Below are 26,655 nucleotides of genomic sequence, written 5' to 3' on the forward strand. Positions count from 1 at the left end.
CTCTTTAGTGACTCTAAAGACATATGCAGTCTCTGTTTTAAATAGTTATACTGGAGTTTAATGACTTCTGTTCTCACGGAATTTACATGCCATCATGGCTGTAGGAAGTGCCAGAGCTGCTTAGTGTACTATCTAGATGTGACCAGTATTATCCAAAAGAAAGAAGTGGCATGTGGATGTGCCTAGGTGGAAGGGCATTGTAGCCCCACTCATTCTTTAAACTTAGTACATTAAATGACAAACAGGGAATCCTGCAAAACCTGGCATCTCTGTATGGAGGCAGGCCCAGCTCTTCAAGAGGAGGGAAGCCAAGGAACAATGAGGAAGAGGTATGCTTTCCGCATGCTCAGTACCTCCGCCACGCAGCCATTTTTAGTTCATCGCCTTCTTTTCTTGCATGGTTTAAATGCTTAACAATTTTTTTGAGATTTTGTGAGTCTATAGGAACCTGTTAATATATTTTGACTGACATGCTGTGTCATAATTTTGCCCCATAACTGTTACTCAGTCTTCTGAGTTTCAATTTCTTTTCTTTTGATATAATTTAAAAATTTGTAATTATAACATATTTCTTTCTTTGCAGAAAAATTGCTTTAAATTAAATACTTGAAAGCTAATATTTCATTTTCATTAACCAAATTTCAGAACTTTTGTTTCTTGTATTCAGATTAACACTTTTCTATAAGTTAAGGTTTTTTAGCAGTAAAGATGTTCACAGTTTTCCTTTTAAGTGAATGTTTGTTGTTGTTGTTGTTGTTCCTATTTTAGGTTTATCTGGCAAGACTGAGGCAAATAAGACTACAGAATTTCAATGAGCGCCAACAGATTAAAGCCAGACTTCGTGGTGAGAATGTAGGTAAAAATAAAGTTTTCAAAAAGTAATTAAGTAATAGATTAAGCTTAAACATGCCATGTCCATAATGCTAAAAGATAAAACTGTTAAAAGAAAATGAAGGTCAAAGACCAGGAAACTATCTGTAGCAATGAAGTAAGTTTTAAATTCATGATTTCAAATTGGTGTACCTGAAAGTTTTCCTGTGTCCCGCCCAGTCCTGCAGCTGCTCAGACCCAAGTAAACACATAGAGGCTTATATCAATTATGAGTTGCATGGCCGTGGCCTATGGCTCAATTTTCTTGCTAGCTAGCTCTTATAACTAAACTCAGCCCATTTCTATTAATCTATATGTCGCCATGTGTTCCATGGCTTTACCACTGTTTGCCATTACATGCTGCTTCCCGGATGGCAGGATGGCATCTCCCCTGCCTCTCCTTTCAGCTTTCACTATCTCCCTTGGGTTTTCCTGCCTGGCTCCATCCTGCCCTGCCATAGGCCAAATAACTTTATTTATCAACCAATCAGAGCAACACATGTTCACAGCGTACAGAAAGACATCCCACAGCAAATTGGTAAGCTCATTTGTTCCATAGGGATTTTAATAGAGAATATACCTGATGTCCCTAAAGGACTAAAGACCACTTGACAGTGCTCTTTACTGTCTTGATCCGGAGGGCTCAGCTGCAGCTCTGGGGAGAACGGACAGTGTCCAGTGGTTTCATTTCACATGTGTCAGTGTAGGCGGAGGTGGCACTGAGCTTGGCTGCTGTTTGCTAAGTGATGTGTTGACAATTGTTCTAGAAAGAAGCTAATGGTACCAAAGGACAAGAACCAACAGAAGAAGCTGACTTGAAGCTCAGAAAGATGGAGTCACTTAAGGTATAGCTGAAATTATATAACTTACTAGGAAAATGAAAGCTGAGAGAGAGACGTTTGTTCTTAATCTTTTTTATATAGATGGATCATTTTCTTATCTTGCTTCAACTTTTGATTTCCCCTTTATCTGTAACCTCACCATTTCTGGAAAATAGCATTTTTCTTCTTTATACAACATTTCTGAAGAGTAATTATGTGAAATTATGATGTGAATACATAAAACTGGGACACATGTAATTCTGTAAAAGAAACAGCCAGAGTGGGCTTACTCCTGTAATCGCAACATTCGGTGGGCTGAGGCAGGAGGATTGTTATGAATTCGAGGCGAGACTGGATATATATATAGATATAGATCACAAGACACTGTCTCAAATGAAATCTGCAAGTTTCTCTGAAGATGAATGGAATTATGTGTAACAATTGTCTTAAATGTTTACATTTTAATTTCCGTTCCAGTGTATTAGACTTACTTTCACTTGGCAGCTATCCGCTGATCCTCTGTTGTCCAAGGTTAAAGGGGTACAGAATGAGTGTACATTTTCATTCAAGAACCACACACATACTTTTCTGTTGGCTTCAAAGTCAGTGTCGTTTTAGAGCCGGGTTGGAGGAGGATTTCCATAGGCTGTCCTCCTGATAACTAACTGTGTTAATGGTTTTCATTTTCAGGCCCAAACAAATGCACGAGCTGCTGTACTGAAAGAACAGCTGGAGCGGAAAAGAAAGGAAGCCTATGAGAGGGAAAAGAGAGTGTGGGAAGAGCATGTAAGACTCTCGCACTTAACGCTTCTTGAATTCATGTCCTTGGGCTCTTAATGAGGAGGCAGTCGCCTTCCAGTTTGTAAATCTTGTAGCACTGAGGATCGAACCTAGGGCCTTGTATGTGATAGGCAAGTGCTCCATGACCAAGCTGTAGCAGCGCTTTTTTCTGATTTTTATTCGCTCTCCTTTCTCCTTCTCCCTCCCTCTCTCCTTGTTTTTCCCTCTCCCTTCTTGCCCTATCCCCAACCAGCACCTTTGCCTTCCAAATTGAAGGTTAATCTGCCACTGATTTATACTGCTACCTCAAGATCTTTTAAATGACTCTCTAGCCTATGTGCAGAAAAGCTGTGTCTTTCTGTGTGGAATCCCCTCTGCTCTTCTGCCTAAAAGAGGCCATTCCTCCCGTGTGGATGATTCTAGGTTTAGAATGTACTTTATTTCCTCGTAGGACTCTGCCTGCATTGGGGCTGTACTCTCCTGTTCACAGTTCTGGTTCTTTTCCTTCGTTCATATATCCTTGTTTTTTCTGTTAGGTTGGTTTTTGTTGTTTTAATCCTGTTGGAATTTTTATAGGTATAATATTATTAAACGTATGAGTTGAATTTAAGAAACGATGTGTTTATAGAGTTTTATCCAGGAACATGTTAATTTTATGTGTCTATTCATTATTTTATATCCTAATTTTTGTACTTAAAATTTTTATTATAAAAGTTACTTGTAGATCATTTCTAATTTTATTGTTTTCTATCTCTAACAGAATATTGCTCCTAGAGTTTATTATTTATAGTATGCCGGCATTTGTAACTACTGTGTATGTACTATTTTTCTTTAATTTTGACTACTTTACACAGTGGAGAAAATACTTACATTGCAGTCACATTTACAGTTCCGGTCAGAACCTGCATTGACCCTGGGTTCTTACACATTTTTTTCTTTGCTTTCTCTACAGTGGGCCTTTTGTTATTATTGTGTTAATTGTTGAATTAGCTAGAATCTCTCGGACAGTGATGAGTAATAACAGGGATGCCTTGTTCTTGTCCTTAGCAGAAACGATCCAGTATAGCACTGTGTGCTATAGTAGGAAAAAGTAATAGTTTTATGTCTCACTTAGCCAATTTTTTTCAAGGATCATGAATGGAAGAGTCAGAACTCTAGAGCTCAGAAATGAGACTAAGAATTTCTCAGTAAGTTCTCTTTTATTTATATCCAATGTAGTTTGGATTATAACTTTTCTAAGATCCTCAAGCTTTGCTATTTATGTTTTTCTCTTTAACATCAAAACTGGACAGTGGAGAACTCACCTTCGTCTTATTGTCCGTTTTCTGGACTAGATTTCAGTCTTAGCCCAAACAAGACTTGAATAATGGTACAGTCGCATCTTTTCAGACACCTAGGAATTACTTCCTGGTCCACTGGCCAGAGTGTTAGCTGCCTTTATTTAGATTTTGTATTTGACTCGTGTTCTTGATGCAGTGGTCCTTGTTTTTTCTCTCTGACATAGTATCGGTACAGTATTAGTATGAAGCAGTAACTGGTAGGTTAACACTTTTGCCCCAAGAACAACAGAATTTGTCAAAAGTAGAAATCATTCTTTTAATAATCAGAGCAACTCATCTCTTTTATTGCCCAAATCTCTTCCAAGTTTACTTTGCTCTCAAATGGTTGTGAGCCGCCTTCTGGTGCCTTCCATACCCAGCAGTGGGAAACAGTCTGCATTATGTCTCCTAGGATTTTGTCTTCAGCACAAGAAGCAAAAGCTTTACTGGTACATGCTGCTTTTCACATAGACAAAGATTGTATCAGGATAAGTCAGTGTAGAACTCGGTGTGTTTTTTAAGTATGTGCATTTTTAAGTCTTTGTCATGATGAACTTTTTACCATAATGTTAAGATACAGTGTCACAGTTGCAAGTATTGTTCGTTCTTATTTTTAATTAACTTTAAATAATCCATTCTAACATTTTTCATAGACCCTGAAGGTAGGTAGAATAAAAATGATTCCATCAAATATGATGAATTTATATGTAGTCCAATTCAGCTTTATATTTTTAAAATGCTGAATTCAGACAAAAGTCTCGTGGAACATCCAGTTATTTGATAATAGTAGACATGGATTTCACTTTTTGTTTCCCCCACAGTCTTAGATACTGGGTCAGCTACTTATTTGCTCCCATCAGTATGCACACACAGGCCCTCTATCAAATGTTGGTATTTTCCCTAGACGTGTAGGCTCTACTCACTCAGAATAGTATGCCTCCATCAGCTCAGGTTCGTGTAACTCAGAAAACCCAGCGTAGGATTAGCGTTGTCGTGACGATGATAAGAAACAAGTGGGTAAATTTGTTGGGAATTTTGTGACTCAGCTTTTTTCAAATCTGTGTATTGAGAATTGTTCAAGAAACCTTTGTTTATTGAACATACCCTGGTGCAGGGAGAGAAAATGTGTCTGGAATAGGGTGTCTGACTTTTGCTCTCAGTTCTGCCGGCTAATTAGTCTGAATTTGTTCTTCAAACGGAAGTTTAGCTGAGATATGTCCTTAAGTGCTACAGAACTACACGTGAAATTATTCTGTATTCAAAATATGAAGTTGGGCCCCTTTGACATGGTCCTGACATACTTACTCATCCTCACTAATCCACATGTAGAAGTGAAATGATGGTTACTGTTCTGTGACTTAAGACTTGATAAATCCATAGTATTTATGTTTGTAAAGCTGGCCCCATTTTTTTTTTTAATGCATTTTTACTTTGTCATTTGGTGGCACTGCTAATTAAGTTTTCAGCACATGATAAAATTGAAATATGCAATAGAAAATCTTATAGTAATAACTGAAAACCTATGGAGATGTAGGTAATGTGAAAATGTCTTAAATTTGTGAAGCTTATGAGAACATGGCAGGGATGTGTGCTTCTGAGGGTTATTTTAAAGCCTGTCTTCTAAGAGGCAGGGATCTGGCTCAGCAGTCAAGGCTTGCCTAGCATGCCCAAGCTCTGGATTCAATTCCTAGTACCATAAGGAAAACAAGTTTCTTATCCAGAATATGGCACTGAATGACTATATTCCCAACATTCAGGAGGCTGAGACATAAGTTGAAGGCTATGCTGGTCTATGTGCCATGAGTCAGAAGTCAGCCTGGGCAACAAGCACACACACACAGAGTAGGTAGTATGTCAGTCTCAAATCAACACACATATATGCTGTGGGATGGTCTGTATGTCAAGTGTGTTGCTGATTGATCAATAAATAAATCACTGATTGGCCAGTGGCTAGGCAGGAAGTATAGGCGGGACAAGGAGGAGAATAAAGCTGGGAAGTGGAAGGCTGAGTCAGAGACACTGCCAGCCGCCACGATGACAAACAGCATGTGAAGATGCCGGTAAGCCACGAGCCACGTGGCAAGGTATAGATTTATAGAAATGGATTAATTTAATCTGTAAGAACAGTTAGCAAGAAGCCTGCCACGGCCATACAGTTTGTAACCAATATAAGTCTCTGTGTTTACTTGGTCGGGTCTGAGCAGCTGTGGGACTGGCAGGTGAGAGAGATTTGTCCTGACTGTGGGCCAGGCAGGAAAACTCTAGCTACATATATATGTGTGTATGTATGTGTGTGTACACACACACACACACACACACACACACACACACACACACACACACATCTGACTTATAAAACTTCAAGTCAATGTTTTAGCCCTATTGAAAATTTTATATTTAAAACTGAATGAGTTTTGTAAACCTACGCTTAGAAGGAAGTAAATATTCTAGACTTAGCCATATGATCAATTTCATTTTAAAAATTGACTTTTTTTGGTTTTTAAGACTTTATGGGTTTTGTCTTCTATACAACTTTGTGGTTTTTTTTTTTTATTGCTGCCTGGGGGCCAGTCTCCAGCAGCACATGGGAATCCACTGAGTCAGTATATTAAACCTTTTTTATCTGAGGGCGCTAAGGGAAAACGACACTCACATACTCTCTTAATAGTTTCCTTTTTCTGTTCTTCTAAATTCTCTTTTCTTATCTCTACCAAGAAATGTCCCTTCTGTCTCTCTTGATGTTTTTCTTCTAACTCTATCTTTATTCTTGATCTTTTCCTTCTCTCTTCATGTTTCCCTCCTAATTCTCTCATTCTTGATGTTTTCCTTTTCCTTCTATCTTTATTCTTCCTTATTTCTCATTCTTGATGTTTTCCTTCTCCTTCTTCTATTTTTTTTTCCCTTACAGCTTATAGACCCAAGCAAACTATTTTAGGCAATATAGAAATTCCAGTGTGGTTACATTCTGTTTTTCAAGTGAATGATTACAATGAATACAAGTGAAAAACAGCATGTTTTCTATATCCTTTAACACAGTTAAGCATTTTATATATTACAGGTGAAAAACAAATTATCCCCAAGAACCCAAGCAACTTGTCATAGATTAACAGAGTAAGCAAGCAAGATGTTCTTCTCAGCCATTTCTTTTACTGGCAGGCTGTGTTTTGCAGTTACAAAGGAAGGACCAATCATTTTATTATTTATCTATCTTGAAAGGTAATTTTATAAGGAACCTTAAAAGAATCACAAACTTAAACTTTTATACATGAAAAACAATCAGTCAGCTCTACTTTAAATCTTTAGGGTGCATACCTACTCATCAATAGTTTTTTACATCAAGAGATTGAGGGCAGAAATGGGTATAAGGAATTAATCATCACCTTTGGTCATCAACCAATCCTAGCAAGAAAGGCACATCAGCTAATGATAATTGGGCTGTTTGTTCTTGTTCTTTGACCTTAAAGAGTTCTTCACTCAACAATGTGCCTTTCTGAAACTTTAGATTGTTTTCTTGGGGTTTTTCACCTTAAAGCTATTTAACAAAAACATCTTAGTCTAACTTTATTTTCAAAGCTTTGTTTCAGCTATGATTCACTCTGAAACCTGTGAACACATCTCCCCACATTAAGGTTAAAACAGTTTAAGCTAGGTGGGCTACTTGGACTCAGTTGTTTTTCTTAATCATTAACCTAAGTCACAGTCTATATGGCTCCTCAATAGAAACTCATGTGTTCTAGCTGTGTGAAACTTCCTTGTTTTATTTTTAATTAACAAAACTCTATTTAAACTAACATTATTATTATCAGTTAGACAGTACAACTTAAGAAGAAATCATCTTCACAATAATCCACAGGTAAAAATGCCCAGTAGAACAGTATGTTTTCATGAGATAATCACACTACATTACAGGCAGTGGGGATCTCCCCACACCCATTCACACTATGCCAGATACTGGAGGAAAATGACAGCAGCAACATGTGAAGGCACAGCAGAAGCAAAATACATCCTGAAGTCTGTGGTCTTGGGGCCTTGCCTATCAAAGATTTATCCATCAGCGTTTTTTTTTTTCCTGGTGGGCCAATCCCCTGAGGTCACTTGCCATCTGCTGCTCCTCTGACATGGCCACCAGCAGTTTTGTTTTGTTTTGTTTTTTTAAACCTATCTCATTTTGAGAATTTCATATATGAGTACTATATTTACACCACTTTCACTCTATAGCCTCTGTCTTCCAGTTCCTCCTAATAAACACACCCTATCAAACGCATGACCTCGTTTTCTTTAATTATTATTATTGCACACACATACAGACACTCACATACAAGCTACTGAATCCATTTAGTGTTCCTCATATGTATGTACTTAGGGCTGACTACATAGGATTGGCTAGCCTATCAGGACTTATCCCTGGAGTAGACTGATAAAACTTATTTTAGAGTTCAGTTTTATTTTTTTTTATTTTTTATTTCCCGTTTGATAGCTTTCTGAATTGAGGGATCAATGAAATGTTTTCTCCTTTGATAGTCAAGGTACATTATATTGTATCACATCATTTTAGGAGTGTGACTATTTTAGTTTAGGAATGACTTCCCTTGAGCTCTTCCATCATCACATAAGCACAGCTTGTATCGAATCTGATTCTCTAGTGTCAGACCCTGTATAACTGGGCAGTCTGAACTTAGATGCTTTTCTGTTACTTTAGGCTTCTCTCAAGGTTGAGTTTAATACAGAAATACTTCTACTAATTACACGTTATGGCTTCCTTGAAAATACTGAGACCAAGATAAGGAATTTTCACACTCAAGGTTTTGCCATCTTGATCTTAGAACAAAGCTAAGGATTGCATAACAGTTTGGGTTTTACTTTGTTTTGGAGACAGGCTCTCATAGCCCCGGCTATCTTACTATGTAGCTAAGGATGACCTTGAATGTTTTATCTTCTTTTCTCTATCTACTGAGTGCTAGAATTTGAGTCATGTACCACCAAGCTGGGTTTATGCAGTACTCAGGATGGAACCCAGGGCTTTGTGTTAGACAAATGCTAGACACCCTAATTGAGCTCTGCCATCAGCCCTACCTAGGGCACCTGAGACCATGTGCCTACATTTTCAGAGAGTTGCACTAGTATCTTAATTATATAATAGTTATGTTTATGTATATAGGAATTATGTGGATAAGAAAAACTTAATTTTTAGGGTTCTGAGTATCAAGTCCTTTCTTATATTAGACAGCTATTCTACCATTGAGCTATATCCTGGTCTGAAAGGTCTTTTTAACAAGTATAGATAAATGTAGACAGGGGGATGGCTTGCATGGCAAAGTTCCTGCTGTCGAAAGCTAAGGGACTGAATTCAGGTCCACAGCACTGATGTAAAAGCTAGGCAAGGCAGTGCACTGCTGTTACTGCAGTACTAGGGAGATGAGACAGGATGATCCTTGGGATACTGAGCAACCACTCTAGAACAGATGTGCAGGATGTCAGTGAGAGAGCATCCCTCCTAAAATAAGTGGGAGAATGACTGAGGAAGGCACATGACATCAATCTTCAGCCTCCATACATACACAAAAATAATTATGGCCAAATGGGGTATAATTTGTTGAGACACTGAGAGCATGGATTTTTCTTTATGGGATTTCCTTTATGCCCTGTTTATAGGTGCTTGCCCAATAATTTAAAAAATGACTTTTAAGATAATCCTTAAAATCATGAATTAAAATGAACTGTTAGTTGAGAAGGACATTTGATGCTATCCTTTCCTTAGTGAAATTGTTTCAAGACATATGGTAACTTCTACTTAATTATTCATACAACTATATTACTTTTTGATCTTTTTGAATCTTAGTTTTCTTTGAATTTATAATGTAAAGCATTTGACTTGTGGATCACTGTTTCTTTTCTGTTCTAAAATGTCCAATGCACTGCCTAAACTTTAAACTCTGATTATACACAGATGGCTTTTTGTTTGATTTCTGTATTCTAAAGATCAGAAACTTGTTTTCTGCAAGTTAATTCATCAGTAATTCAATCTAAGCTTTTGGTGCTTAAGCCAAATGATCTTATTTGATAAAGGTTAAATCAATAATTGTGTGCTTCACACAACTTATTTCATTTGATCTCTTCAGAGAAGAGAAAGTGAGCATTACTCTTTTGTTAGAGGAGAAAAGTTGAGTCTCAGAGAGTCCAAGAAGTAATGAAAACTCACAACACTAGTAAATTTGCGTTTGAGGCTGAGTGTAGAAGTATCTGACTGATTCGGAAGGGCTGCTGAGGCTCCGGGCGCTGGGGAGGCTGCTCTCCTCAGCACCTCCCTCATCTGGCTTGCACAGTCAGTTCTTGCTCTGTTGTTGTTGTTTCATTCTACTTCAGACCATTTACCGTTTCTCAGTAACACAGAAATTGAGCTGTTTCCCCTTCCATTAGAGTTTGCAACCCTTTAGGAGAGAACACTGAGCCTTCCTCATTCTGGGTGTTCACTGTCTGGATGGGGTTTGGTCCAGATAGGAACATAATGCAGCTTTCAGTTTGTTAGTAGATGTTGTCTACTGAATTGGTTTACTCATAAAAGAATCAGACTCATGTATTGAGATACTAGAAAGCATTTCTTCAAGAGAATTAACACAAGAGTCTAAAAATGTCACAGTTGTTCTCAACACCAGTGCTTCTAAGCACTTCCTTAATTGTGATTGATTGGTGTCTGCTCCAGTTTTTATGAAATCACTTAATTTTTAAATGACTTTTAATATATTCTAAAAAATGCTGATGTTGTGCCAGACAATTTTAGAACTTATTCCTATTTCCATAGAATTTGAAAGCTTTGAATATACATTCTTGTATTAACAAAACAGTTTCAAATATTTTAGCATAATCCTTCAGAATGAGAATGCTTGGCTGTTATGAGTTCTGAATACTTTAAAAATGTATTTCAAATCTTGAAATCAGTATGATTAATATTATTGGCCTGTAGTTAAGTCAGTTGTGCCATTGTTTAAACAAATAGGTACTGGTATAAAAAATCTGGAAGCCTAAATATTAGAATTACCACTTTATGCATAGCTCAGTAAATACTACCTGAAATATATACTTACTGCAAGTCTTAGTGATTAAGAAAGAGAAGAAGTTGGCAGCAAGTAGCTCCATGCTCCCAACAGCACACCTAATTCCACTGCTTCTTTATTTAAAAGTTCACTGTCTTGGGAGTTGGAAATATGGCTCAGGAGTGCTCTTGTGGAACACCTGAGTACAGATCCCAGCTCCCACGTCAGGCAGCTCTCAACTTCTGAAACACTAGCTGCAGGAGAATCTCTGGGGTCACCTGGAACTCAAATGCATATACACTGTGTGCACACACATCCACACAATTACAAAATATAATAATACGCTCTTAAGCTCACAATCTTTACGTTGATTAGAGTCTCAATGGCTAGTGCATGATAACTACAAACGTATATTGATATAATGTAATAAGTAAATTTTACTTTGTGGATCTGTCACTCACCCATTATTATTCATGTTGATACTTTTATAATAAGAGCCTGGTGTTGAAAGATGGGTTTTTGGGCTTTAAGAAAACAGTACAAAATTGCAAGACATTTTAGAAGCATTTCTTTCTGAAATGTAAAATTAATAAACTACTTTTACATCAAACATTGTATTAGATTAAAATAAATATTTTATAAGACATTTACAGATTGCTTTTGTGTGTATTTACTATTTTTATGGATATATGTTTATGCTTATGTGAGATTATGTGCACCAGTGTGTGCAGAAGTCCATGGAGGCCAAAAAGGGGCATTGGATCTCCTGGAACTGGAGTTAACAATGGTTGTGAGCTACTGTATTGGTGCTGGGAACTCAACATAGGTTCTCTGCATGAGAAGTAAGTACTCTTAACTATTGAGCATTCCTCTTGACCCTAGAAGACTTTTGAGGGGAATCATTTTATGAGATTGCTAGTGCAATGGTAGCCAGTCTTATTTAGGAGTGTTTGATAGACACATGGCTGTATTTACATAAACAGCTGTAGGATTTTCTTGTTCACTGTTCTATCAGCATATATCATAGTGTCCAACCCAGTGAGTCATTAAGGAATGAGAAATTATCTGTACTATACATAAAAGAGATCTTGGGGCTTTTTCTTTCTCCATGAAGATATGAAATTTCATGTATTTAGCTGTGTATTTTGTCTCCTGCAGTTGGTCGTGAGGGTAAGGAGCTCAGATGTTTCTCTACCTTTGGAGCATCAAGAAACAGGAGGTTCTCCATCAAAGCAGCAGATGCAACCTGTTATTTCTGTGACTTCAGCTTTGAAAGAAGTAGGCCTGGTAAGTTTCATAAAATTCAGAATTCCTCAAAGACTAAAGATTATTTTAAGTGAAAATAAATGTAATAAATTGGCATTAGTTCCTAATGTCTCCTTGTTTTTTTCTAGAGAAAAATTATCTTCTTGAATTTGGGGGGGGAGGGGGTTCATCTGAATATTGGAACTTTTCTGCCCATAGATTTTTATCTAGAACTCTATCATGGATAAATATACCTTGAGCACTTTGCTTCTGAGGAGTCCCTATATACAAAGTCAAATCAGTTTCAGACCCCGAGTGTTTAGGAGCAAAAGTCATGTTGTTGCTGATGGTACTGCACAGACCTGTACGCGTGGCATCTGTAGTACTGAATGATGTTCTATGCTGTTAAACCATGCAATGACAAGTTATACAGCATGTCATTCTGTTAGGTACTGTAACTAATCTAGAGATGATTCATGGTCTGTGGAGGAGATACGTATGTTATATGCACTTACCATTTTAGATATGAGAATTGAACACCCGTGGGTTTTGACACGGGAGTAGAGAGAGCATAGAACCAGTGTCTCACAGATGCATGTGTAGGAGTGGGGGGCATTGTGCTGAAATGATTCTTTCCTACTTTAAAACAATTACTGACAGACTGGGAAGATGGCTCAGTGGGGAAAGGTGCCTGCCACGATGCCTGGCAATCCGAGTTGGATCCCTGAGACCGACCCACATGATAGGAGAGAACGACTCCCACAGACTTTCCCTGACTTCCATGTAGTTGAAGCAGCCCCAGCAGCAAGCCTACACATACACTCAATAAATGGAGTAAAAACATGTGAAAGCAACTACTGAAAATAATGTGGCAGACAGTTTTAGACCCTTGCTAGCGTGATTAGCAAGTTTTTTAAGAATAATATCTCTGTAGTATTTAAAGTAACTAGCTCTAGGAACAAACTGTAACTATTTGAAATTTTGTAACATGGTAAATGAGGTTCGGTGTACTTAGTTTTTTTTTTAGCCTTCTACTTCTGAGTCTCTGTATGCCACACAGATAAAACAAACAAAAATATGTGAACAAGTAAGTTTAAACTTGCAAGTGTGCACCAGGTTCCCTGTCTAAAAGGACTGTTTTGGGTGAAAGGGCTCAGAATGTGGAGTGCCTGCCTGGACTTAAATGGCCCTGAAAACAGTCTGCTGAGCCCTACAGCTTAATAACCCTGTTTTCCTAACCCAGTAGCAACTGTCTGTGACTTGTATTTTTTGAGATTCATTAGATTTTTTTCATACTGCAGAGGTTATTGATTACTACACAGATTTCTTGCAGCTTTTGTGTTTATCTTGAAAATAAGGCAAAGTATGAAACTGTATCTTGGTCACTCTTCAGAGCCCGTGTAAGAGTCTGTTGTTCTCCCAGTAGGTTTCTCTCTTTCTGATAATGACTTTGCATGTGCCACATTGTTTACAGCAACTTTAGATTCCATTGTGTGGTTGCCTTCCTGGTACCCAGTCTCACATCTCAAGTAGCTGTTCATCTCTCTGACTGCTTTCCTGGGTAAAATCCTCCTTGTCTCATTTACATGTGTTACTTTAAATCTGATCACTATATTCTTTCATATTTTTCAAACATTATAAAATTTGAGATAATCCATGTGACTAAATGGTTTTTCTTACTGTGTTGTATTTATAGAAACTGCTTATTTAAAACTTTGAAGATTATTTAGCCACACTGTCATAACCTTCATAACAACTAATCTTTTCCTTTTCATATAGTTTTAAATATTAAGTTTTTAAAAATATCTTTATTATAGTAAAGAAGCAAAATTTACATTATTAATGACACAAATGATTAAAAATCTGTTCTTGCTAACCTCTTTCCATAGAAAAGAAAGCTAGTTGTCAATTATGTTTAATGCTTTGGCTGTGTGTGTGTGTGTGTGTGTGTGTGTGTGTGTGTGTGTGTACATAGAGATGGTTTCAAAATAACACATCTGAATTCCTTAATCTACCAAAACATCCCTGTGACTAAGAATTTAGCTCAGTTAGTAGAACACTTGCATGAGGCAAGCTTGGTCCCCAGGCTGATTTCTTTTTATAGGTATTTATTTTATGTCTATGGCTGTTTGGCCCGCATGTATCTCTGTGCACAACGTGCTTGCCTGGTGCCCTAGAGGCCAGAAGAGGGTGTTGGATCTTTTAGAATTGGAGTTACAGTTGGTTGTGAGCCACCTTGTGGGTTTTGGGAATCACACCCAGGTCCTTTGCAGGAGTAGCCAATGCTCTTAAGCACTGAGCCATCTCTCTAGCCCCAAGAATCATATTTTTTTTAAAAAGCAAAAAATAACAACCCTTTTCCTAGCTCTAATAAACAAAGTATATGAATTTTCTTATATATATATAATATATGTATATATTATATATATTATATATACATATATATATATAATATATATAAAATCTGTCATTGACTTTAAATGATCAAAAATTAGATACCGAAGAGGACATTATTAGCAGTAATCCACAAACATGACAGATGACTGAGAATTGACCTTTACATATATTGTTTATTAACTGATTGATAGTGTTAAATGTTTATCATTACTGATAAAGAAGCGATGTTAACATTGTACAGGAATGAGAGAAGTTTACAGGGGTCAGCTGAATGAAAAACTAAAAGTAACAAAAATATGAACAGTTTTAACATAGAGTTCTAAAATGGTTTTATCTCTTACTTTTCAACCATCTTGTGTTTAAAGGACGGAAGTTTAACTGATACCCAAGAAACTTCAGAAGAAATGCAAAAGAGCAACAATGCTATTTCAGTAAGTACAGTTTTCAAAGATTCTTTCAGACGTTTTATTTAATGATCTGCTTACTACACTGTAACTGTTTCAGAGTAAGCGAGAAATACTGCGTAGGCTAAATGAAAATCTTAAAGCTCAAGAAGATGAAAAGGAAAAGCATCCTCACTCTGACTCTTGTGAGATTGCTGGTCATAAAGATGCCGAAGAGTATGAGAGAGAAAATGCCATTTCCTCTGATCGTAAGAAGTGGGAGGTTGGAGGCCAGCTTGTGATTCCTCTGGATGAAGTGACACTGGATTCATCCTTCTCTGCAAGTGAGAGTATGTATGAGCATATCCATGTCCTATCTTGGTTTAGCACTCACACAAACTTGTATCCTGGCCATCCGAAGGAACCAGCATGTGGACGGGTTGAGAGAGGTAGAAGAATTCTGTGCATCTTCCTCATGGGCATGAAATATCTTCCAGTAAAATATAAAGAACATGAAAAATGCTTTGGCCTTTTCAGTAGCAAGGATTTTTATATAAGAGTATAGTAAGAGGAGAACTAGGGAGATGTATTTAAATTGTACTGTTTGAACCCTTCACACCATGTTAATCTGTTATGTTCTTGGTTCTGGTTGGAGTGAAGGGGGTTCCTGGTGGGTGAGACAGTGTCTCACTGTTATCCAGGACTGTCCTTAAACTCATAGTCTTCTTTCCTCTGTCTTCCCAGTGCTTAAATTACAGGCGTGTGTTGCCTGGCTCCCCCGCTTTGGGTTTTATGAGATAATATCTTCCTATATATATACCAGGCTGGCCTTGAACTCATAGTCCTCTTGCCTCTGCCTCTGAATGCTGGGTACATGCCATCATGCCCAACTCTAGCAGTAATTCCTAATGAAAACAAGAGCAATAAAAGCTCAGAAAGGCCCCTTAGATGTTATGGTTTACCTACCAAGAATTCCCAAGCACATACTGTGTTCTTATTCTTACGATGAAGTATATGTTCTTTTTAGTTCACACTCGAAATAGGCAAGTGTGGCTATGAACAATGATCATTTTAACTGATTTTGAGTTGTACAGAAGCCCAATAATTCTTCATTGAGTATCTGCTGTATGCCAACCACTCTGAAGCAGTAGAAACACGATGAAAGTTAAGGCATAGTCCCTCTTCAGGAGGATAGGATATAGTGGAAAGGGTTGCAAGTAGAAAGGCAGTTATAATTGATAGCACACTAATAATAATGGGCTACTCTGAGAATACTTAAAATGGAAGAACTGAGTCTTTGGAAGCCAAGGAAGTAGTAAATGTGATGCACTTGGTCAGAGCCCAGCCAAGGGTTTAGACAGAGAACAACCAGGACTCCAGGGTAAGAGGTTTTATCTCATCATGTCTCACTGTGTAGCCCTGTCTTTGAGCTCATGATTGTCTTGCCTTTGTCTTCCAAGTGCTGGAATAATAGGTGTGTACCACCCTCCCTCACTCCCAGCTCTTATGAAGGGAACTTGATATAACTCAACATGGATGGCTAAAACTCAATTTTCATGACAAGAAAAATCAAACAAGGACCCCTGTCAGGGCTGCACAAATCCTTATTGTGAAGGGTTCTACATGTGACTCCAAGAAATAGTTTAGATTTATTAGTATGGCAGGGAGAGTTTAGAATTGGGTCTTGCTGGTGGTTAATGTAAAAACTTAACTGATCAAAGAACAGAGAATACATGGAAGTGCCGAGCTCAGCCACAAATAGAGTATCTATAACATGCACTATAACACACACACACGGGGTGGGGGTGCTAGAGAGCACACAAGCATGCAGGAATTATTATGGAAGAGGGGTGGGAAGATCAGAAGTGGAGGAGGACTGGATGGAACAGTGTCTTCTGGGCTGACAGGAGCACCACACTGTACTCATAGTAGCTGTGGTTGTCTAGAGAAGATCAAGCTGGTTAGCATTCTAGCATGGAGGGGGAGGCAGTTCATGGCATTCTGTTTCTGCCTAACTATATTTCAATTTTGTTCATGGCTTCTGGGGGATGGAGAGTCGGTTTTCTTTCCGCCTGTTATCTCTCTCTTCCTTCACTGATGACCCTGTACCCAGGGGTGTATAGACAACACAAATTTAACTTAGTGGGTTATTTTTTTTAAGGACATAAAATGAGGTGGGAGGAAAGAAAGGCATATCTGAGTGAAGTTGAGGATGAATATGATCAAAATACATTGTATGAAATTCTCAAAGAATAAAAAAATTTAAGTAAATAAAAAGGAGGTCAGCAAATGTGTTCTCTACATAAGAAGATAGTAAATATTTTACATTTTGCAACCCTTATGGTATCTGTTACAGTAAATTTTAACACCTGTAGAACAAAACATCAGTTCATCCAAACATGGCTTTATTTATTTATTGTACAGTTTTTATTTATAAATGTTGGAATTTGAGTTTTGTGTAATTATTTTAATATGTTCAGTTTCTTTTCTTAGAAGAAAACTTATGATTACTTCCTGCAGCATTTTTATAGTAGCTGCTTTTAAACCATTGTTATGTAATTCCAGCATCTGGGTTAACATTGTGTTGACTGTTTTTTGTAACAGCTGAGATTTTGTATTTCTTTGTATGTCAAATAATTTCTAACTATGTCTTCATCTTGAATATTGCCTAATGAGGCTTGGAGTCTTGCTTAAATCCCACAGAGAATGTTGATACAGTTGCGTTAGCAGGAGGTGACCAGGGTCGGGTTAGCTGTGAGTTCTTCTGTGTTCTCCTGTGGTTCACGGTTCAGGTGTTAGCTCATTTTTCACAGCCTGTCGATGCTGTTTGGATCTTAGCATGTATTCCACCTCCTAGTGTGGGACCTGGACAGGAATCTGTTGGTTCCATTTCCAAAGTCTTTGTTAAGCTACACAAGAACAGATCCACGTGTGCATGTAGGAACAGTAATCTGAAGTACTAATAAATCTTGTGACAAGATCACGCCCTTGAATCTTGTGCTCTGTCACCTAGTGTTTTCTGGTTTCTGAGGACTCTTCCATCTAGCCAGGAGGCTGGGATTTGGGAATTTAGGTCTGTTTTTGCACCTAGAGCCATGTAACCAAACATAAGAGAAACGCAGCTTTGCCTTACCCAGTCTCTCGATACCACTCTTCTCCTGAGAGAAGCAGCTGCGGTCTCCCCAGTTCTGTCTTCTGTTGGCTGACATTCTCAACCACTCCTGTACCCTGCACCCGTCCAGGACCCAGAAAAAGGTGAAATCAAGGGATTCTTTCCTTCTCTGTTGCTCAGGGTAGACCAAGAGAGCTATGTCCTGGAGTGCTGGCTTTGCAGCCTGTGCCCACTTGTGAGGTTCTGGCAGACACTGGGTACTTCGCAGGCTTGTATGCTTTCATTGTTTTGTCTCTTCTACAAAGCAGCTGTTTTTCCTGTCATAACTCCACTTTAGAGGATCAAACTCCCTCTTTTATTTTTATTTTTTTATTTTTTATTTTTATTTTTAGCTTTTCAAGACAGGATTTCTCTGTGTAGCCTTGGCTGTCCTGGAACTCACTCTGTAGACCAGGCTGGCCTCCAGCTCACAGAGATCCGCCTGCCTCTGCCTCCTGAGTGCTGGGATTAAAGGCGTCCGCCACCACCTACTGGTTCAAACTCCTGATTTTGACCTCTCCAGCACCTTCTCCTACACCAGGCATGCACATAATGATATAAGAAGACAAAACACTCATACACATAAAATATATTTTTATTTTTGTTTTTTGAATTTAAAACATAATTACATTGTTTTCCTCCTTCCCTCATCCAACCCTTCCCATTTACACCCCACCCTCCTCCCAAATATAGATGTTTAGAATATAAAGATGTTACTTCTGGGTTAGAGTTCTGGATAACTCTTTTATCCTCCTGTGTTCAAAAAATGCGCCCTTATAACTTCTCACAGGAGGGAGGGCTTCATACGTCTCCTTACCATCTTCTCTCAGGAGTCACGGCCTTCAGTGTCTCCTTACCGTCTTCTCACAGGAGTCACAGCCTTCATGTTTGTTCCCCTGTACATACATGACTTTTGCGTGATTGCTATAACATTTTGTCTCTTTTTTCAAAAATTTTGTATAATTTTATGTGTATGGGTGTTTTTCCTCCATATGTGTCTGTGCACCACGTACATCTTGGTGCCCATAGACAGCAGAAGAGGATGTCAAATCCCCTAGAACTGGTTACAGACCATTGTAAATTGCCATGTGGGTGCTGGGAGTCAGGCCCAGGTCCTCTGGAAAAACTCCCAGTGCTCTTAACTGCTGATCTACTCTCCAGCCTGTTGATTATTTATTTCTCTTTATTTCTGGTTTTGAATGGTATGATTGTGAAGTATCTTAGTATAGTTTTCTTCCTGCTTCCTCTCCTTGGACTCACTGAAATGTAGATGTAACGGTCTTATTAAATAAGAAACACAGAGCCAAATGCAGAGTTAAAAGCCCAAGAGGTCAGAGCAGTAGCTAAGAGCTGAGACTAAAACCGCTTTCTTACCACCCGCTGCCGCCGTCCTTCCCCTTCCCAAAGAGACCTACTTCCTGTGTATCTGTCATTTTATTGACTCTGTTCTGCCTTCTCATTGGTTGTAAACCCAACCACATGACCTCCTCGTCACTGCCTGTCTATACAGACCTCCAGGTCTTCTATGGTTGGTATTGAGATTAAAGGTGTGTGTCTCCAAGCTGACTATGTCCTTGAACACACAGACTCTGCCTGCCATCTGATGGGATTAAGGGTGTGTGCCACCACCGCCCAGCTTCTGCTATGTCTTGCTATTAGCTCTGAGCCCCAGGCAACTTTATTTATTAACATACAAATAAAATCACATTTCAGCACAAATAAAATATCACTATACTGAAATTCTTCACTATGTAGGCTTATAGCTTTTGTCAAATTTGGAAAATTTCATCACATATTTTTTAACATAATTTTTTCATTGATTCTTTGGAAATTTCACATCATGCACCCTTATTTCACTCACCCCTGCAGTGCCTCCCCCAAAAAAATTTTTAAAAAATCAAAACAGGCAAATAAACAAAACAAAACAAAGCAAACCAAACCTTCTTTGCTCCTCCATCCTTCCCACCTCTCTGGCACCTCTTCATTTGTCCTGGCGGCACTGGGAGCATGTGTCACATAGATACCCATTTTGTCCAGTCAGCATCACCAGCAGATGTTCATACCAGTGAGTCATTGGTCTGCTTCACTGGATCCTCACCAAACCTCCTCTCAGGTATGCTGAGTCCAGTCTGAGTCCTGGAGGTCCTGCAGGTATCATTCCACAGGTCCAGTCCGTTCATGAGCTTCTGCAAGTCCTAGATGGGGTAGATGTTAGAGTGGGCCAACCCAAGGCCTGGCTGTGGGCCTGAGCTGTCTGTCAGTCCAGGCCACTAGGGCCGCCCCCTCGGATGAGGGGTGGAGCCAGCTCCCCTAAGCCCATGCCATCAGCTCTCTTGGGGCCAGCTCTTTTGCTGCAGTGTCCAAACATTTTTTAAACATTCTTCTTCCTTTCCAGTTTCAGGCTAATAAGAGACCCTGTCTCAACAGCAACAACATACAAAACCAGGTTGGATAGCAATACGTCAGAAACAACAGCTGAGGCTGTCCTTTGGCTTACACACGGTGCACACATGCGCACTTGCACGCACATGAAAAGCATAGGAATATATAGAACAGTAGGAGAACTGGTTTGACTCAAAAGGAAGCACAGAATATTTCTGGAAGAAAGATGACAAATTGAGGACTATATTTTATGTTATGTTTGTCATTGAAGCGGCATTGTGAGCTTGAGGAAATTAGTCATCATTGTACCAAAGGAATACATAAAATCCGTTTAAAAAGTAAGTGGAAGGCGAGGAAGTAGGAAAAAAATGTAGATCTTTTCTAGGAAGTGAAATGGAAAGGGTAGGTGGGGTCACTTGATAGGGTCGTAGAGACATTGTAACCTTCTAAAAAGACTTGAAATTAATTCTCACCAATTATGAGGACAGCGTATACCATGTCACGCTGCTGTCCTCAAACTGCTGGTTTCCATCACAGTTAGAATACAGCCCGCAGCCCCTTCCTGACCCGGGACACTGGGCTCTCCCCCTGTTCCTCGTGCCACTCTGCCCATTTCCTTTTCCTGTCTCTCTGTGGACTGCTCATTTCGCACCACCCCTTACACGTCTGCACTTTTCTTTCCACAGCTCTCACGCCTCCCTCTTCTCGGGGCTTTATATGATGTTTATTCCTTTCCCCCATCCTAATTCATGAGCAGTCACTCATTTGTGAAAGTTCTCTTTATAACACGCTCTAAGAACGTGTCTGCTTTTGATTCTAATTCCTCTCCTTCTGTCCTTGCTCGCCTTACTTTTTCCTATCAGCGAACAAAGCTAGTCAGTCACTGAAGCCCCTCCTATTGGTAAATTCAACAACATTATTGTATAGAGTTCTGTACATTCCGATAGACATACATCTTTTTCTTCCCTCAGTGAACAGTAAACCTCATTCGTTTTTCATTTTTTATTAGAATTTAAAGTGATGAATTTCCTTGTGGGATTTTTAGTTTATTTTCATTGATAATCATCCTGTATGTGTTTTTTTTTTCTTTTGCTTAAGTATATTGTACTTCCTTTTAACATATAAGCTTTTTAGCTAAGCTTGTCTGACATGTACCACATGTTCTGGGGCTTTCTGTGCGTATAGCTCAAATTTTATACAGTAAAATAGTCAATAAATAAAAGGACACACAAATCCTGTTGAGACGTCTGAGGTAGGAGGCTATAGATGACTTGGCTTCTGGATTAGAGATACTCAACCCATGGTTCGAGACTCTTTGGGGGTCGAATGACCATTTCACTGGGTCACCTAAGACCATTGAAAAACCCAGATATTTACATTATGATTCATAACAGTAGCAAAATTACAGCTATGAAGAAGCAGCAGAAATAATTTTATGTTTGGGGGTCATCAGAACATGGGGTATTAAAAGGTTACTTGCAGCATTAGAAAGGTTGAGAACCACTGCTCTGGAGTAATAGACCACTGCCAGTAGGAAAGACTGGGTAGGGGGCAAAGGTGAGAAATACACATAAGCTTCCTGGAAATTGATTTTGTAAGGAATTTATTTTGTCGTTTGTTTGGTTGGTTGGTTGGTTGTTTGTTTTGGACAGGGTTATATAGACCTGTCTGACATGGAACTCACCAAGGAGCTCCTATCTCAGAACTTCTGAGTCCTGGGGTTCCAGGTGTATACCACCATGCTCAGCTTGTCCTATTTCTTAAGAAAGTAAGGAAGACTGGTCACAAGTAAACCAAAAACACCAGGACTGGGTGGTCAGTTCTGCTTCTGCTTTAGACCTGGGGCAGTAGTTTCCTAGAATCTCGAGTGATCATATAGGCCTATCTCTAGCGAACATGAGAGGCAGTTCTTCCTGTTACCAGGCAATTGCTCACACTAGCTTGTTGTTTGGATATTTTGCATTATTTATCATGTGCAGTTTTTATTATTTTTATTCTAGACTGTAAGTGTGTTTTATGGACCTTATTATAGTAGTACATTAAAATTCTCTTCATTTATGTTGTTATAATATCCCATTGTACTGTCGTACTTAAGTTCCTAGAATTTCATTATGAGAAATTTCAAATGTGTAGAAAAATTTAAAGAATTTTACAGTGGCTGTCATAAACTATCCATTTACATTATATCATTAGTACTTTACTGTTCATTGTCAATATCTATGCTCTATTCATCAGTCTCATTTTTGACATGACTCAGAGTACTAACTACAGACATTTGTATACTTTCCTGTACGTTTCTCACAGCATAGAGTCATCATCGGAATTCAGTATTTATTTAGAAGTTATTTCTCCTTTTGTGTTACTTATGGATAATGATATGTACACACTGTAACTGTACATTTGCTGAGTTCCAGCAAATGCGTGGACCTACTTACTCTTAACTACTAATAGTACATAGAGCATCACCATCATCCCAAGAAGTGTCACAGGCCTTCCTCAATCAGACTTTGACCTTTGTCTTCCAGAGACTACTTTGTCTGAAATTTCCCCACCTTAGAGTAGTCATTCTGCTTCTAGAATGCCATGGGAGCCAACCCTAAGAGCTTTGCGTTCTTTTGTTTCTGGCTTCTTTGACTTAGGCTTTTTGAGAGGCATCTGTGTTGTGATTTTTAATTTTTTATTATAAAGAATTCTTTATTGGTGTAGTCATTTCTACATTCTTTTGCTCAATGCTAAATTGGTATCTGTCTCTTTCCCATACTCAGCCTGTCTATGCATTTATATTGAATGTGGGTTTGCTTTTTTTAATCCACTCATAACACCTAATTAGTATTTTATACTATTTACGTTCTACATAATTTAAATATACCACTTTGCTTTATTTTCTGTTTTTTCATCTGTGATATTTTTCTCTATTTCCTCTTGCTTTCTTAGCTACAGTTCATTACTCTGAAAACTCAGGATTTGATTTAGAGTTAACAGTATATACTCTTATGAAATCTATTTCCAACTGATTTCAGTACTTAACCTATAGCAGCATTTTAACAGTCTTGCACTTATTCCCTTCCTACCTTTGTGTTGTTATTGCGGTGGGTGAGGTAATTGCTTTGCTTGTATTTATGGTATAAAATTCATAATCTATTCTAGTCATTAGTTCTTAGGGAGACTTAAGCAGTAAGTGAAAAGGTTCTATGTATCTACTTCATATTTGCCATTTCTAGTGCTCTTTCCCTTCTGTGATGAGCAAATTTCCATCTGGCACTGTTTCCTCTGCATGTTGGAGCCCCTTTAAGATATAAGCTGTGCTATAATATCACTAACGTCAAGTTCTTTCAACTTGTATATGTCTGTAAAAGTTTATTATGACTGCCTTCAGCAAATATTTGTTAATGAGCTGTGAACTTCTAGGCTGATACTTTTTTCTTTCCTACTTTAACACACTGCTCCACTATTTAGTTTACACTGCTCACAACGGGAAGTCATCTGTAACTTAGTCTCAGCCGTTCCTCTGGATGCAGTGTGCCATTGTCCTCTTGCTGCTTCTTAGACGTTTTCCTGAAGCCCTGGTTTCAGTGAATTTGGTGGTGACACACCTTGTTGTCACATCCTTTTGCTAGTGTTTCTTGGATTTGTGAGTCATAGCTGTCACCAGTTTGGGGAAATTCTTAGCCATTATTTTTCCTGTTTTCTTTTGGTCTTCCCTCCTACAAGTCTAGCACCAATCTGTTTTTTTTCCTTCTTTTGGTGATGGTTCAAACCCAGAGTCTCTGCATGCTAGGCAAGTCCTCTACAGCAGGACTACATACCAGCCCAACTTTTCTTACTGTCACCCCCATGGCCGGAACTCAGCTATAATAATCACTATAAATGGCCTTCTTCAGTGATAATCTCATCATCTCTGTCATTTGGACATTAGTTATGATTGGTTGGCCATATTGTGGTTGATTATTTTTGCTTAGGGGCAAAACCCTGAATTTTAATTTGTGGAGTTCATGTATTTTTTTATATTTCTATAACTATACTTGCGCCTTGTTCTGGGATACAGTTTAGTTAGTTATGAATATCTTGATCCTTTTAGGCCTTCTTCCTAAGCTCTGTGAAGTGGAATAAAGCAGTGTTTAGTCTATGGCTAATCTTTCCCCTTTACTGAGTCAACAACCTTTCTGAACAATCTGCCTAATGGCTTGTGAACTACAAGTATCCCTGTTCTCGCTGACGGAGATAGGAACTATTTCTGGCTCTTTGTGAACCCCAAGTCTTCCTCCTCCACCTCCTTTTGGGTGGTCTCCTCTCGAGCCTGCAGTGATTTCCTTACACATGATGTGCAGACTGGTGATCCACTAATGACGTGCAGCAGCATTGTGAAGTCTGACTTTCTCTGTGTATATCAGATACTAGCCATTCTGTTCCCTTAGGCTCCAAGTTCCATCTCTTCAGCTCAGACTGGCCACAAACCCAGCAGTTTTTCTTCCCATGCTTTAAAGGGACTGATTTTTTTAAAATGGCCATTCAGTTTTTCCATTTTTATTTGTTCCAGAAATTTTCTTTTCTGTTGTATTGCTTGGCCCTTTTTATCAGATATCAAATAATTTTACTTTCCAAGTTTTACTCCTGTTTTTTTAAATCTATACTGTTCTAACCACTCCCCCCCCACCCCCGCCAGTGACGTTAGACTTTAACAGATAGCTCTGTATCAAAGATTCTTTGACTTCAGTGCTTGAAACCCTAAGATTGAGGCTGGCTGTTCTTGCAGAAAAGTTGTTTCCAGATTCAAAACTTAATTCCAAGTTCACCACCTCTTTAAATTGAAAGTTGATTATAAAGAACTTGCAAATAAAAACATCATATAGCGAAATTAGTTCGACCCAAAGTCTGTACATCTCAACTAACTTCTCTACGGTTAGAACAGCCAGCCATTCTAAAGCTGTGGGACTTCACATGGGATGTTACACTTCCACTTATCAGTTATATTTATTTATACTTATCCACCAGAAAAAAAATTTCATTACAAAGATTCAGTTATACAAATTACAAACAAGTAGATTTATATCCTCTTTCGCTTTCGTGTCTCTTTACCTCAGCCAGGCTTCTGAAACTTAAGTCCCTCATGCTAATCATGTCGGTGGTACAAAACTGAATATTACTTACTGATTTGCATGAGTTTTTGTAACTTGGACTCTGTTTGCTGTTCCTCTTTCTGCTACACCCTAGTCCTAATAAAGCATCTTTCCAGCAGTATCTTAGCCAAGGTTCTGTAGAGGTACAGAACCTATAGAGTGAATTGAATTACAAGAGGGTTTGTTAGATTGGCTTACATGACACAATTAGGGTCTTCCAAAAATGGCCAGCTCACACCTGAGAGGCCAAAAATCCAGTAGCTGCTCATCCCATTTGGCTGGAGGCTTCAACAGTCCCAGTCTGGCATGAAATATCTGGAGGCTTTCTGGAGAGGCACATGTCTGTAGTTGATATTGGAAGTCCAAAGAAGCTGGGTTCTGGAGTCCATGAAAGAGTGCAGGAAAAGTAGCAGCAGCGACAGCAGAGGAGAGGAGCTTGCCAAGAGAGTGAAGGCAAGCAGGCAAAAAGGCAAGCTTCGTGGACCTCCTTCTGTCTGGTCTGTCACCAGAAGGGGCGGCCCACACTGGGTACATCTTCCCACTTCAAATAACCTTTACAAGTGTGCCCCCGTGACCTGACTTTCAGCTGATTCCAGGTCTAGTTAAGTTGACAACCAAGATTAAACATCATAGTTTTTAAAAAAAAAAAAACAAAAACTTATATAGGCTAAAATTCTAAGACCATATTAACATACACCATGTAATGTATCATATGTATTACTCTTAAGCATATTAATCTTATTTTTATTTATTTTATGCGTATGGGTGTTTTGCCTGGATGTATAGTATGTCTGTGCATCAGTTGGTACCTACTGTCTGCAGAGGCTGGAAGAGGACATCAGATCCACTGACTTGGAGTTATGGATGTTTGTGAACTACCCTGTGGGTGCTAGGAAGTGAACCTGGGTCCTCTGGATGGGCAGCGAGTGCTCTTCATCGCTGAGCCATGTCCCTATGTTTTATTACCAAATATTCTAATGACTTAACTCTAATATTTTTGCTTTTCTAAATTTTATTTAAATTATTTATCCAGAATTATTTGTAAAAAAGGAAGTATTAGTTGTTTGCTTATGATATAAGCTCAAATACAGGCAGAGTTTTCTTAGACTGTTTTCTACCTTTTAGCCTGTATGTATATTTGTCTTGTGATTTATTTTTA

The 26,655-nt window shown here is 38.6% G+C and overlaps 1 protein-coding gene across 7 annotated transcripts in view; it reads left to right on the plus strand.

The window, feature by feature from the left end:
• Nek1 (NIMA related kinase 1) overlaps positions 1-26,655 on the plus strand; it is a 131,761-nt gene that overhangs the window by 73,693 nt on the left and 31,413 nt on the right. For 4 of the 7 annotated variants that reach the window (XM_052752340.1, XM_052752339.1, XM_052752338.1 and 1 more), the window contains 7 exons: positions 246-329; positions 769-852; positions 1,638-1,715; positions 2,382-2,477; positions 11,980-12,108; positions 14,829-14,894; positions 14,968-15,196. In XM_052752340.1, the coding sequence (XP_052608300.1) occupies positions 246-329; positions 769-852; positions 1,638-1,715; positions 2,382-2,477; positions 11,980-12,108; positions 14,829-14,894; positions 14,968-15,196 (766 nt within the window). Of the gene's footprint in view, positions 1-245; positions 330-768; positions 853-1,637; positions 1,716-2,381; positions 2,478-11,979; positions 12,109-13,540; positions 13,628-14,828; positions 14,895-14,967; positions 15,197-26,655 lie in introns of those variants that run through there. The other 3 variants (XM_052752342.1, XM_052752343.1, XR_008221476.1) reach the window with 2 other exon arrangements.

The sequence above is a fragment of the Peromyscus californicus genome, unplaced genomic scaffold, assembly GCF_007827085.1.
Source record: "Peromyscus californicus insignis strain IS unplaced genomic scaffold, ASM782708v3 Scaffold_23__1_contigs__length_62951481, whole genome shotgun sequence".
Classification (NCBI taxonomy): Eukaryota; Metazoa; Chordata; class Mammalia; order Rodentia; family Cricetidae; genus Peromyscus; species Peromyscus californicus.